This window comes from Doryrhamphus excisus, chromosome 5, assembly GCF_030265055.1.
Source record: "Doryrhamphus excisus isolate RoL2022-K1 chromosome 5, RoL_Dexc_1.0, whole genome shotgun sequence".
NCBI lineage: Eukaryota > Metazoa > Chordata > Actinopteri > Syngnathiformes > Syngnathidae > Doryrhamphus > Doryrhamphus excisus.
This window is the reverse complement of record NC_080470.1, coordinates 3,824,785-3,839,936: the sequence shown is the minus strand read 5'-3', so window position 1 is coordinate 3,839,936 and position 15,152 is coordinate 3,824,785. Positions and strand designations below refer to the sequence as shown.

Sequence of the window (15,152 nt, the reverse complement as noted above, 5' to 3'; positions counted from 1 at the left end):
CATATCAAGGCGGGGGCCTCAAACTAGTGTCCTGCGGGCCACATTTGGTCCGCGGGCCGCATGTTTGAGACCCCTGATCTACGTTAAGGCTTTGTATATATGACAAAAACATGGAATGTGGGCAATATAGATAATTTGGTTGTCTAGCTGTAGTTGTTCCTATGTTTTCCCTATTAATACAGATTTGTGACATGGTGATATTTCACATAAGTAGTGTGAATGATGGGACGATTTTTAAAATTTTTCCTTTAAAGTTGCCATCTCAGTCACCCTGTAAGTAAAAACACCAACCTTGACCTGCCCACCAACAAGACTACGCTATGCAGTATCACCTGTAATGTAAAGTACAGTAGGTCAGTTGCACCTGCAATGTACAGTACAGCCCACCTCCTGTTTGTCACCTCAGTACCCCTAGACCACTGCTTCCCCCCACCAACACTTGATACAGAGTTATGACCACCAATCATAACATGTCAGGCACTTGGTCCTGATGGAGCACTGTGTCGAGCTATATTTTGTTACGCCAAGGTCCAAACCTCTTGGGACTTGACTCTTTGCCTTTCTCCTTGCAACCTCCCGTTGTGTGTCCTTACTTCTCACCATGTCTGATGGTAAAGAGTGTTAGCTGAACAGGACTGTAAAAATAAAATAAATAAAATTGTTTTATGGCTGACCGTGGTTATTAATGACAATGGCTCTGCCTCAATGAAGTGTGTTAGAATTCTGTCTACTAAATATTTACTTCAGATGTTGTCATACGGCGACAAATTAAAATTTTCCGAGTCATGGACGGCAAACAGAACACCATGAGTACTGTCTGAATACATTTGTAAAAATGTAATTATGAGTAAAATCTTCACTGAGCACATCAAACACCTGAGTAATGTCTTAGTATGTCATTAAAGTCGTACTTCAACGGATAAAAAAAAAAACTGTGATCTTCACTCTTTTGTAGTTTTTACACAACATTTTCCCTTTCATAACTCCTCACAATCCAGACATGACTAATCGACTTACACTGTAGTAGCTACTGTGCTAGCATCATTGCTCGTTTTGGAAGTAATTTGGATCACTTGGAATACTATTAGGCGGTCGAGTAGTTAGCGCGCAGACCTCACAGCTAGGAGACCAGGGTTCAATTCCACCCTCGGCCATCTCTGTGTGGAGTTTGCATGTTTGCATGTGAGGATAAGCGGTAGAAAATGGATGAATGAATGAATGAATGAGTCGTCCTCCTATTTTGTGTGGAAGTGGTAACTTTTTGGCTTCTTATTTTGTCTTTCCCCACCCTCGGCCATCTCTGTGTGGAGTTTGCATGTTCTCCCCGTGCATGTGTGGGTTTTCTCCGGGTACTCCGGTTTCCTCCCACATTCCAAAAACATGCTAGGTTAATTGGCGACTCCAAATTGTCCGTAGGTATGAATGTTGAGTGTGAATGGTTGTTTGTCTATATGTGCCCTGTGATTGGCTGGCGACCAGCCTCTCACCCAAAGGCAGCTGGGATAGGCTCCAGCACCCCCGCGACCCTTGTGAGGAAAAAGTGGTAGAAAATGAATGAATGAATGAGTTCTCCTCCTATTTTGTGTGGAAGTGGTAACGTTTTGGCTTCTTAGTTTGTCTTTCCCCACCCTCGGCCATCTCTGTGTGGAGTTTGCATGTTCTCCCCGTGCATGCGTGGGTTTTCTCCGGGGTACTCCGGTTTCCTCCCACATAAAACATGCTAGGTTTATTAGCGACTCCAAATTGTCCATAGGTATGAATGTTGAGTGTGAATGGTTGTTTGTCTATATGTGCCCTGTGATTGGCTGGCCACCAGTCCAGGGTGTACCCTGCCTCTCGCCCAAAGACAGCTGGGATAGGCTCCAGCCCCCCCCCCCCCCCGCGAAAAAGCAGTAGAAAATGAATTAATGAATGAATGGAATACTATTATTTTGCACTATAAATGCGTCAACATCTAACTTATGCTAGCTAACATATGCCACGTACAAAATCGAACACAACCTTAAAATATGATTGCATCCTATTTGTTGTCATATTAATATTATAATCATGGTATTATTACACACTTCTAAGAACTGATTTGGCAAATAATATTCTACCCGGCAATTTTAGTCATCATCTACTCTAAAATGCACTTTGAAAATTTTAGGCACTGAAGAAAAGTCATTTATCATACGTCCAAACATAACACCGACTATGCATTTTGCCAGTTGATTAAACACGGCAACGTGTGAGTCCTTATCAAAGCAAAAATATTTCCTTTCGGGATGAGCCCCCCCACCTACTGTGGCCTTGACATAAATGGTAAAACTGCATGTTTTATGGCAATCCCGCCACTGTACTGTATACAACCGGAAGATCAAAAGTCCCCCATTAGAATATGTGAAGTAGCCATACGCAGTTAAAATCATCTTTATTTCGGGGAGCCCGGAGATGAGCTTGCAGTAAAATATATTCATTATTCAATATTCTGTTTATTTTTCCCTGGATGTTAAAAAATTCTTGCAGATGCAAATGCGATTTATATGCAATATAGAAATTTGTTGATGCGGATCATTTTAGGATGAAAAGCAGCTTCCAGTTGTGAGTGGTTTTTCGGTTTCAATTCTTATGGATTTGCTATCAGTTTGGGAAACCTGTTACAGGGCTGGACAATAACGATGTACCGATGTACCCGGGGCAAGTTGAAACAAAATTGGGGCAAGTAAATCCAATCAGTGATATTCCCGTCGGGCAAGTGTACTTTGGCATGCTATACTGCTAAGAGTTTTCTTTTTAAAGCGGTTCTTGTTCGGTGTTGGTAAAACACGGACTGCGTAATTCCGGTGGTAATTTGCAAACAAATTCTTGCAAATCTTGAAATGGACCAATCAGAATCGTTTATTTAGACCGCGGTCCGCAGTCCGCGTTTTACCCACATTCGTTCTTGTTCGCGATCAACCAATCGGCGATGGTTTGACTAGGAAAACATCTATCATGGCGTCCCTGCCAACATGGTCTAATTCTTCAACAACTTCTGAAGGAAAACAGCAAAAAGTGATGAAACAGTGCCTCCTAAACAAGTATTTTATTAGCGGCAGCAAATCAAATGATGGCACAGGTGAGTGAATCACATTGCTGTGACAATTTGAAGTGGTCACAATGAAACACCACCCATTAGATCCAATACAGTAAACCTCGGATATATCGGACTCGGATATATCGGAAATTCGCTCACAACGGACAGATAAAAAAGAACCGATTTTTCTGTAATGCATTTCCAATAAAAATTCATTGCATATATCGGATTTTTTATATTTCGGACAAAATCTCCAGTCCCGTTCCAATGCATTTCCATTAAATTTCCCTGGCATATATCGGATGGCCGCATCGTTATGCTAATCTTGTTGATGTCACTGGCTATTGTCTTTCTCCTGGCTCCAGATTTAGGACAAATATAAAAGTGAGTGACGTCAATAATACTAGCACAGCAGTGAATGAGATCTTAACCTCACTATTGGAAATAACGTAGGCCTGACGGGCGTAACAGGGCCTAGCTTAATTAACAATTTGTTATGCTCAGAGTCCAATAAAGTTCAATTCTCATTACCTTACGTCTCTTTTCATTGCCCAGTCCAGGTACATTGGAAACATAGTCAAGGAAGTGCCTTTTTATAACGGATAAAATCCGATTTACGCATATACCGGATATAAATCCGATATATGCGTAAAACGGACATTTTCCGGTATACGCATATAACGGATTTCGCTTATATCGGACAAAACCAGTGAGAACAATTGAATCCGATATATCCGAGGTTTACTGTACCAACATAAGCTACAAAATCTAGCCGTTCCATTTCTCTGTGTATTTTTCACAAATTATTGTTTGACCATTGAGCTTTTTTTTTTTATTAAAAACACTTTACTAGTACACAAATGTGTCTATTCAGTAATGTTTCATTGTGGTGCACAACTTATAAATATTACTGCTTAATACGACTACGATGTGTAAGGTAGTATGGTACGGCATGTTAATGTACATCTCCACAATTTGTTTTTTTTTAAGCACAATGTTTATTCAATCATGAATGTACTTTTATTTATCAAGGCAAAGTGCCTAGAAGTCTCTTGACAATCCAGATTTCCATGCAACGTCATGATCTATGCAGGAAAGAAATGATAATCATTTCATCTTTATTTGAGATTCTCATGTGATGCCACAAAAACTAGATTATATCATTATGGCAGTCATTTCGTTTTACATGGGGCAAATTCGGGCAAGTAGTTCTCACCTTAAGGATTCCCCATGGGCAAGTCATTTTTGTTTTTAATGTAGAGCCCTGTTGTGTTATCCTTAACACAACACATTATCCAGTGTAAAGCTATAATTGTCATGTCAGTGTAAGCTCGTTTGACTCCAAGTGCATGTTCAGTCTGCTGCATTTTTTTTTTTCTCAAACTTTGGGATGAGATCTGAGAGGAAAATGGACAGATTTCCATCTGTCTGCTTCATTTGCAAAAAAAAAAAAAAAAAAATCCCCATGCAATTCAGATTCAAATACATGCTTTAGCCACCTTCCGTCATTCTACTTTTCACATCCTCACTCCTCCCTCCGTAACCAAGTGGCATCTGCAGATGACCAAGACATCAAGAGACTTAGGGGCTCAGGGAGGAATTGGGGGAGCAGGAGGGGAGAAAAGAAAAAGGGCCGGCAATGTGAGAGAAAGAGGGAGCAAGCGCCTCTCACGTCAAGTTTCCCCAGCGCACCCCGACGTGCCAGCCAGCCTGCAGTCTGTTCTCCTTTGAGCTTTCTATTCTACTACGGAACAGAAAAAAAAATCAATTCATATTTCCATAATCCACACTCCTGTCTGTCTGCATGTCTTTGACTCACCCCTCCTTCCATCCCTCTCCATCTCTCTCCTTATCCCCTGGGGTAGACTAACCCCTCCACCCCGATCCTACGGCCTACAAATGTCATTACGCCGCGGCAACAATAACGACCGAAAACAAAAGGAGGCCTTGCTCTGAGCCCTGAGCCCCTCTGTGGAGACTCTTGGCTGCTGCTGCCATATGCTGGCCAGCACGGGCCACAGAAAGAACCGGAGTCGGGCTACACGGGACTCCAGCCTCCAGCCCCACAAAGAAGTAAAGGAGCCCTAATCCTGGTAATGAGGCCAGTGAATACAGGCTTTATGTATACGGGGGAAAGGGCCAATCCCTCTGTACACAGCACGCTAACTAGCCATCTTAAGGGCCGTCTTATGCACACAAACGATCTGGTGGACAACAGAATGAAAGAAAAGTAAGGTTGTGTTGACAGCTTGAAAAAGACGGGATGAGGTCTAGTCACATGTCAACACTCAAACTATCACACTGGGTTTTGCTTTCCGTCTTTTTCTTGGTTTGGGCTGCTTTTCTCTTGGGGATGTGTTGATTTAATACCCGGTAGGTGCATCGCTCCAATAACTCTTATGTAAATGTTGGAACAATCTGTGTGGTGAAATTATTCCAAAAACACTTAATTATTGCTTTGATTGACATTCCATTAGGAATCAAGTCAATAGGGTGTGGCATTACAGCATTTGAGTTGTGTGTTTTTTTTTTAATGGTTCAAACAAATAAGAAGATTAAAGAAAAGAGATGGAATAAAAAAAGTGTGAGTAAGTGAGTTGTTTTATGGGCTTTCATGTTTCACCCTTTAGGGCTCAATGGGCGCCTCTCGATTCAGAAATTGAAGACCTGAAATCTAGAGTAAATATGTGCATAAACACCAGGTCGCCGCTTTAACGTTCTGTTAAAATAAAAATTAAAAAATCTAAATTTTGATTTTTCAAAATTTCAATAGTTTCAGTAAAACAATGCATCATTGATGTTTGCTAAATACAAGGATGAAGAGTCTTGAACCAGTCATGATGTGCTATATATATCACTATATTGACACTTACTATGGTACCCATTATGTCATTGGATGCTCATATCACCTCATACTTCGGTACGTGACAAAAAAAAAAAAAAAAAAAACCCTTAAACTATATTAGGAAAGCAGGAAGTGAACAAATGTAACAGTTACTGATTGTGGTCATGTCACCTCGTATTTCGGTACAAGGTGCATTATTAAAAAAAAAACACACAAAAAACCTTAAACTCTATTATAGAAAGCAGGAAGTGAACAAATGTAACAGTTACTGATTGTGGTCATGTCACCTCGTACTTCAGTACGAGGTGCATTATTAAAAAGAAAAAAAAACCTTAAACTGTATTATGGAAAGCAGGAAGTGAACAAATGTAACAGTTACTGATTGTGGTCATATCACCTCGTACTTCGGTACGTGACAAAAAAAACCCTTAAACTATATTAGGAAAGCAGGAAGTGAACAAATGTAACAGTTACTCCTTGTGGTCATGTCACCTCGTACTTCAGTAGGAGGTGCATTATTAAAAAAAAAAAACAACCTTAAACTGTATTATGGAAAGCAGGAAGTGAACAAATCTAACAGTTAATGATTGTGGTCATGTCCCCTCATACTTCAGTACGAGGTGCATTATTTAAAAAAAAAATCTTAAACTATATTAGGAAAGCAGGAAGTGAACAAATGTAACAGTTACTGATTATGGTCATGTCACCTCGTACGTCAGTAGGAGGTGCATTATTTAAAAAAAAACAAAAAAAAACCTTAAACTGTATTATGGAAAGCAGGAAGTGAACAAATGTTACTGATTGTAAAAGTACCAGATGGAGGGGTAGGATTATAAAACCATTACCATTACCATTACCATTACAATCATGATAATTGTCTTGGTCAATTAATCTGAAACTTATTGTTTCAATTAATGGAGTAATCAGTTGGTTGGGTCTGCAACATATCAGAAAAGAGCCAAAAAATGCCCATCAACATGAACGTGAACTTAAAAACATTCATATTTCAGAGGCTGAAATCAGAGGATATTTACATATTTTAAAAAAAATTAATCGATCGCCAAAATAGTTGCCGATTACTTGGGTAATTGATTAATCACTGATTAATCACTGCAGCCCTAATTCATTCAATGTGAATATGACTATTTACTGATCCGACACAGTGTGGATGCATTGAATAACAAAGGCTCTACCGGTCGTAGCCAAGTCGGGTTTTAAATTTTGCTTAAATTGCTTCAAGATGAGATTAATTAAAAATCTGTTCCTCACAATTAATAGATTAGTCAACTACTATGCCTTGGATCCCACATGAAAACATTTCCTGTGCTTGTCTGTACTGGTGCAACTTTTTTTTGCTAGACTTTTCGCCCCTCACTTACTTCCTAACATCCGCTCGGGCTTGGTTGGTGTTTTGGGACATATTTTGCCGACATGCATAGTTGTCATTCTTTCCAGTTTTTTTTTTAAGTCTCTATCGTTTCCCTTCTTCTAGTGATTAGGCGCTATAGTTTCGTCATTTTTTTTTTTTTTTTTTGCTCTGGGATCCGCTTTCCCTAGTGCTGCCATAGAAACATTTTGTTGCGTTTGTGTCGCAGCTGCTGGGCTGCGTCTGATGCTATTCTTTGACTAAGTGTCTGTCACCAGCAGCCTGAGAGAGACACGACGACAGCAGCAGAGGGCAGGAGTCATGGCATCATCACCGCAGGAGAAGGACTCAACCTCATCCAGTGACAGTGTGATGTGCGTGCTGCAGTGATAAATGTGCATATTATTACAGGCCATGTGATCGTTTTGATCAAGTCGGGTCTCCCGTGTTGTTATTTGACGGTGAAGTCAGAGAGAGATAACAAAGACATCCTACTGAGACAGTGTCTTCTTAGGGTACAGAGTCATATTTTCAATGAAAAGGATTAACTCTTTTGATACAACAAAAAAACTAATTTGTGATAATAAATAATTCAAAATGATGTGTGTGTTTAACAGAAGACCCCTACTTAGCAAGTATTAGCAAAATCACCCGCTTTGTGGAGCGGAGTTGAGCGCCGGCTTTGAACAACAAAACATCTGACTATTAGTCAACTATGGACAAAATCTAACTAATCAGATTTCATTCATTCATTCATTTTCTACCACTTTTTCCTCACGAGGGTCGCAGGGGTGCTGGAGCCTATCCCAGCTGTCTTCAGGCGAGAGGCGGGGTACACCCTGGACTGGTCGCCAGCCAATCACAGGGCACATATAGACAAACAACCATTCACACTCACATTCATACCTATGGACAATTTGGAGTCGCCAATTAACCTAGCATGTTTTTGGAATGTGGGAGGAAACCGGAGTACCCGGAGAAAACCCACGCATGCACGGGGAGAACATGCAAACTCCACACAGAATTGGCCGAGGGTGGGGAAAGACAAAATAAGAAGCCAAAAAGTTACCACTTCCACACAAAATAGGAGGAGAACTCATTCATTTTCTACCGCTTATCCTCAGGAGGGTCGCGGGGGTGCTGGAGCCTATCCCAGCTGTCTTCAGGCGAGAGGCGGGGTACACCCTGGACTGGTCGCCAGCCAATCACAGGGCACATATAGACAAACAACCATTCACACTCACATTCATACCTATGGACAATTTGGAGTCGCCAATTAACCTAGCATGTTTTTGGAATGTGGGAGGAAACCGGAGTACCCGGAGAAAACCCACGCATGCGCGGGGAGAACATGCAAATTCCACACAGAGATGGCCGAGGGTGGAATTGAACAGAGGCAGACACCCCGCCTCTGGTTCAAGCCTGGGATAGGCTCCAGCACCCCCGCAACCCTCGTGAGGAAAAAGCGGTAGAAAATGAATGAATGAATGAATGAAAGGTACCATACCCTTGATATCCAATGTTTGACTGTTCATAGTTCATATTCTTGTTGCAGCTGGACTACCCAGCATGCATTGCGGTCACTTGGAAATAACAGTTTTCAGTCATGTATTATGTTTAGCGTGTGTTGAATTGCTATGGATGTGCCGTGTTTTCATTTCGTTGCACCGTGAGCAAGTATGTCTTTCTGCTTGATGCCACCTATATATAGACGGCCCCCCTTGCCAATGTTTTTAACCCAAAAAATTTGCCCACCCTTAGTTTAGACAGCTGGTATAGGCTCCAGCACCCCCGCGACCCTCATGAGGAAAAAGCGGTAGAAAATGAATGAATGAATATTGGGCTATGCGAGTGTAAAATTGACTATGGGGGTGTTATTTCATATCTGGAGGGCTCTAATGCTAAATTACTTAGAAAGTCAAACAGGTTTTTTCTGCTTGAATCCTACCCTGTCTATATGTGCCCTGTGATTGGCTGGCCACCAGTCCAGGGTGTGCCCCGCCTCTTGTCCAAAGACAGCTGGGATAGGCTCCAGCACTCCCTGGACCCTCGTGAGGATAAGCGGTAGAAAATGAATGAATGAATGAATTGCTATGGATGTGCTGTGTTTTTGTTCTGTTGCACCGTGAGCAAGTATGTCTTTCTGCTTGATGCCGCCTATATATAGACGGCCCCCCTGCCAATGTTTTTAACCCAAAAAATGTGCCCACCCTTAGTTTAGACAGCTGGTATAGGCTCCGGCACCCCCCCTGCGACCCTCATGAGGAAAAAGCGGTAGAAAATGAATGAATGAATATCGGGCTATGCGAGTGTAAAATTGACTATGGGGGTGTTATTTCATATCTGGAGGGCTCTAATGCTAAATTACTTAGAAAGTCAAACAGGTTTTTTGAATGTGAGTGTGAATGGTTGTTTGTCTATATGTGCCCTGTGATTGGCTGGCGATTAGTCCAGGGTGTACCCCGCCTCTCGCCCAAGACAGCTGGGATAGGCTCCAGCACCCCCTGGACCCTCGTGAGGATAAGCGGTAGAAAATGAATGAATGAATTGCTATGGATGATGCCACCTATATATAGACCCCACCCCCCCTGCCAATGTTTTTAACCCCAAAAAATTGCCCATCCTTGGTTTAGGTGTACATTTAGGAATAAAATGTACCTAATAATGCTGTTGTCATGAAAAATCTAAGCAAGACAAGCGAAAACCAAAATCAAGGTGTGCATTCCCGTCACGGGTTGCATGATAATTAGGGATTCCTCGGTTATTGAAGACCCGCTCCCTGCTTTTCATTACCAGGAACAGACATGCAATGAGAGAGGAGAGAGAGGAGAGGAAGCACCAGCAGTGATGAGGAGGAGAGGACTAGTGATGGGAGAGGGGGGTGTGGGGTGTGGGGTGGTGGGCGGGGTTCCACAGGATGGCAGGGTGAGTGAGGGCATTAGGAATAGGGAAGAGAGAGAGAGGGGGTGAGAAAGAGAGAGAGAGAGAGAGAGAGAGAGAGAGAATGAAAAAGCGGAGTTTGTTCCAACCTGGTCGGTGTGGTCCTGGGGGAAGCTCCACAGCACGGTTGGATCTAGAGGTAATTGACAGACAGCATTAATCAGCGGGTGAGAAACACACCGTCTTCGCTAGCTGCCTCAGAACACATACATATTAATGAGATGGGTGGGGGCAAGGGTGGCTGCTGAGAGTCTGTGCACGCGCACACACACACACACACACGCACACACACGGCAGCTGCACAACATGGTGAAAGAAGAGAGAAAGTGTTGAGGCTGTATGTGCTGTAAATATGCAAATTCATATTCTCAGCGTAGATATGATAGCTTATATTATACAGCCAATTATCCACATTTAAATCCAGTCTTATCCACAGACTGTAGTTAATTTGTTTCATTAATGACAAAATGACACACTTTTGATTGGCTGGAGACGTGTAAGGAGTATTGTATAATCATAATTGTTATTGTCAGTATTACATTATTATTTTTTAAAGCAATAGTGCTGAGGAAATATTCATTGAGAATAGTTGAAGTGCAGTGGATTGGATGAAGGGACGTTTGGCGACTGATCAGAGGGAATTGGTTATTTGTTTGCTATCCCACATATCTTTTTGACAATTTATAGACAGGCTGATATTTGATTAATCAAAGATACATTAAATTATCAAGCAACTGTGTTAATTAGTTTCAATCAACCCTATTAATAAAATGTGTTTTGAAGACATCCACACTTCAAATTTAAGACTAAAGTAAACAAACTAGCACAAATGCAAAAAAAAAAAAGAAATCTAGCTAATTCTGCATCTACGATAAAAGGCAAAAGCTTTGCCACTCACTGAAGCCACAATGATTGAAAGGAAGCAGTCATCCCTGAACACAGGGGTCTCTGGTAAACACGGTTTCCACAGCTCCAAGGTCACCATGTGACCTTAACGCCAGCAGGCCAGGTTTGAAGAGACAAACTCGCACATGGCAGCCTCCAAGTCGTGAGCCATGCAACGAGGCTCACTTTATGGTGTCCGCAAAAAAACCAGCTCCACCCATAGACCGAGTTCAAATCCAAACCAAAACTCACCATTTACTTGTGACTCTGGCCAGAGACATAAGCGGAATCGCGATACAGGATTTTTGAACCAATGGCAGTTTGTTGCCATTGTTTTCCTCCATTTGTACACACAGTAATCCTTTCTTTATGCTGGTTAATAAGTTTCAGACCCAACAGTGATAAGTTTGACTTTCTAAATAAGTAATTTAGCATTAGAGCCCTCCAGATATGAAATAACACCCCTATAGTCAATTTTACACTCGCAATGTCCAATATTCATTCATTCATTTTCTACTGCGTTTTCCTCACAAGGGTGGCGGGGGGGCTGGAGCCTATCCTAGCTGTCTTCGGACGAGGGGCGGGGTACACCCCGGACTGGTCGCCAGCCAATCACAGGGCACATATAGACAAACAACCATTCACACTCACATTCATACCTATGGGCAATTTGGAGTCGCCAATTAACCTAGCATGTTTTTGGAATGTGGGAGGAAACCGGAGTACCCGGAGAAAACCCACTCATACACGGGGAGAACATGCAAACTCCACACAGAGATGGCCGAGGGTGGGGAAAGACAAAATAAGAAGCCAAAAAGTTACCACTTCCACACAAAATAGGAGAACTCATTCATTCATTCATCCATTTTCTACCGCTTATCCTCACAAGGGTCGCGGGGGTGCTGGAGTCTATCCCAGCTGTCTTTGGGCGAGAGGCGTCATACACCCTGGACTGGTCGCCAGCCAATCACAGGGCACATATAGACAAACAACCATTCACACTCACATTCATACCTATGGACAATTTGGAGTCACCAATTAACCTAGCATGTTTTTGGAATGTGGGAGGAAACCGGAGTACCCGGAGAAAACCCACGCATGCACGGGGAGAACATACAAACTCCACACAGAGATGCCCGAGGGTGGAATTGAACCCTTGTCTCTTAGCTGTGAGGTCTGCGCGCTATTAATAAATAATTATTAACTATAATTATTGCCTATAAAATGTGTTTCGTGTGAACATTTTTGGGTGTCTGAAATTGATTAATTGGATTTATATTATTTTCTACATGAAAAAAATGGCTTTGGTTTGAGTCTGTTTTGGTTTGAGTCGGACCTTCTGGAACGGATGAATGATGTTAACCAAGGCACCACTGTACTCCAAATATTCAACGGGAGGGAAAGCATGAGGTTTCTTAACATTCTCATAGGAAATATTCACTTCAATAAGGGGGTCATAAAACAATACCCAGTGTGGAAAGAGAGAGAGAGAGGCTTCACGGCTGCTTGAAAGCGAGTGACAGAGTGAGTGGGAATACAATGGACAGACGGATGATAGGACGCGGCGGAATCCATAATTCCTTACATAATCCAATTGGATCATTTCACGGGCCCCCATCTTGAAAAGAGCGGCAGAGGAGGGGAAAAAAAGCAGCAAAGCTCGATGATGCCACAGTTAGGACTACTTTACACCGATTTACTCGGCGAAAGGTGAAGATGGGAATTGCCGCCAAAAGGATGAAATGTCATTATTTGAAATTAAAAAAAACAGAAAAATTAGGTCAAATGACGTTAAGTAAAACCTGTGTGAGTGACAGTTGATCAGTAAATGTGAACTGACAGAATAATTAATATTTTTTTCTCGTCTTCTGTGTTCACTTCATACATTTCTGCCTAATCCCCGGTCTTCCCTTTTTGCTTTATTCATTTCCTAACCTTCCTTTCTCCTGCACCTCACCCTCACCCTACCCTCACCCCTTCTCTCACTCTCTTGCTGAGTGTGTGGAGGACGCGAGAGGGGGGCCTGAAGGGGGTTAAGGCTGAAAGTTGAAGGTTACAGGGGTGAAGAGGACCCCCTGCTGCTCCGCCAGGGGACACAAATGTCACCATGACAGATCTTGGAATGGTTAATTCGTCCGCCCCCTCCTCATAAACCGCACACACCTCCCATCCCACAAGGCAGACTGATTGATCTGAAATTATTTCACTACATCAGCTCACAATTAATGGTGTTGCGTACTTTGAATTACTGGCTGAATAAATAGAAAGAAGGTATCTATAATTAGGGATACCTTCTCTTGTTGTTTTCTTAGTTCTGTGTTTTGGTGATTTTATCAATGCCAATGAACAGGGTGGTTTTTTTTCCCACCTACTCAGCTATGAGGCATTCACAATCTTACAGAAAGTTGGATTTTTTAATAATTAACTTTTTATGAATCCGCACAGCGGTCGAGTGGTTCGCGCCCAGACCTCACAGATAGGAGCCGAGGGTTCAATTCCACCCTCGGCCATCTCTGTGTGGAGTTTGCATGTTCTCCCCGTGCATGCGTGGGTTTTCTCCGGGTACTCCGGTTTCCTCCCACATTCCAAAAACATGCTAGGTTAATTAGCGACTCAGAATTATCCATAGGTATGAATGTGAGTGTGAATGGTTGTTTGTCTATACGTGCCCTGTGATTGGCTGGTGACCAGTCCAGGGTGTACCACGCCTCTCGCCCGAAGACAGCTGGGATAGGCTCCAGTCAGATACTGTGAACATCCAGCAGCAACACAACATTTTGGCATGACTACTTGATGAAAAATATACTGAACCAGGGCTGCACAGAGGCCGGTTGGCTAGCACACAGGCTTCACAGCTAGGGGACCCAAGTTCAATTCCATCAACGGCCATCTCTGTGTGGAGTTTGTATGTTCTCCCCGTGCATGCGTGGGTTTTCTCCGGGTACTCCCACATTCCAAAAACATGCTAGGTTAATTGGCCACTCCAAATTGTCCATAGGTATGAATGTGAGTGTGAATGGTTGTTTGTCTATATGTGCCCTGTGATTGGCTGGCCACCAGTCCAGGGTGTACCCTGCCTCTCGCCCAAAGACAGCTGGGATAGGCTCCAGCACCCCCCGCAACCCTCATGAGGAAAAAGCGGTAGAAAATGAATGAATGAATATTGGGTTATGCGAGTTTAAAAATGACTATAGGGGTGTTATTTCATATCTGGAGGGCTCTAATGCTAAATTACTTATTTAGAAAGTCAAACAGGTTTTTTCGACACTAAAGAAGGAATCCTACTTGAATCCTACCCTGTCTATATGTGCCCTGTGATTGGCTGGCCACTTCGCCCTAGACAGCTGGGATAGGCTCCGGCACCCCGTGGACCCTCGTGAGGATAAGCGGTAGAAAATGAATGAATGAATGATGTCTACCATATTTCCCATAGCTGACAAACTCCATAAAGAGCAAACAATAAAGTGCAAACACTATTAAAAAAAGAAGTCAATTTTCTCAGACACTACTGGCAGCTGGTGTGACAAGGGGAAAAACAACCTACAGTGTATTTCACCCGAGTGGAGTGTAAACAGATCTAGTGGGTGTGAATTGAATTGAAATCACCTATCTGGAATTTGATTCCTACATTCACACCCTGGAAGAGGGTGGTGGGCAAATGTGGCAACAAGACCGGAGTGACCATTGGGTCCCTGCCATGAGCACGTGTCCATGTAAACAACCCCCTGCATGTTTACAGTGAGACAGCAAGCTCAGGGCGGATGATGTATTGTAAAGTAGCATGTGCACTAAATCCCTGGAGTCCTCAAGCGTGGCTGACCTCCAGCGGGTCAGCATGGGGGCCCATGTGTAAGCATCCCCTTGAGCGATGCCACATATTCTAGGAGGGAGGGGTTAAAAAATCAATACTTTGGCGATTCCTGAGACACGTGTCTTTAAAAGTCAGAGGTGGAAAGCGACTGCACTCTTAAAAATGCTGGGTTGTTTTTTTGACGCAACCGCTGGGTTGAGCCTGTTGGGTCATTTCATTGGGTAATTTTTATTGAATTGGGTATTCT

At 42.7% G+C, this 15,152-nt stretch overlaps 1 protein-coding gene across 4 annotated transcripts in view; it reads right to left on the bottom strand.

The window, feature by feature from the left end:
- Positions 1–15,152, bottom strand: part of dennd1b (DENN/MADD domain containing 1B) — a 180,408-nt gene that overhangs the window by 132,970 nt on the left and 32,286 nt on the right. For all 4 annotated transcript variants that reach the window (XM_058072331.1, XM_058072328.1, XM_058072329.1 and 1 more), the window contains exon 3: positions 10,299–10,342. In XM_058072331.1, coding sequence (XP_057928314.1) covers positions 10,299–10,342 — 44 coding nt within the window. The remainder of the gene's footprint in view (positions 1–10,298; positions 10,343–15,152) is intronic.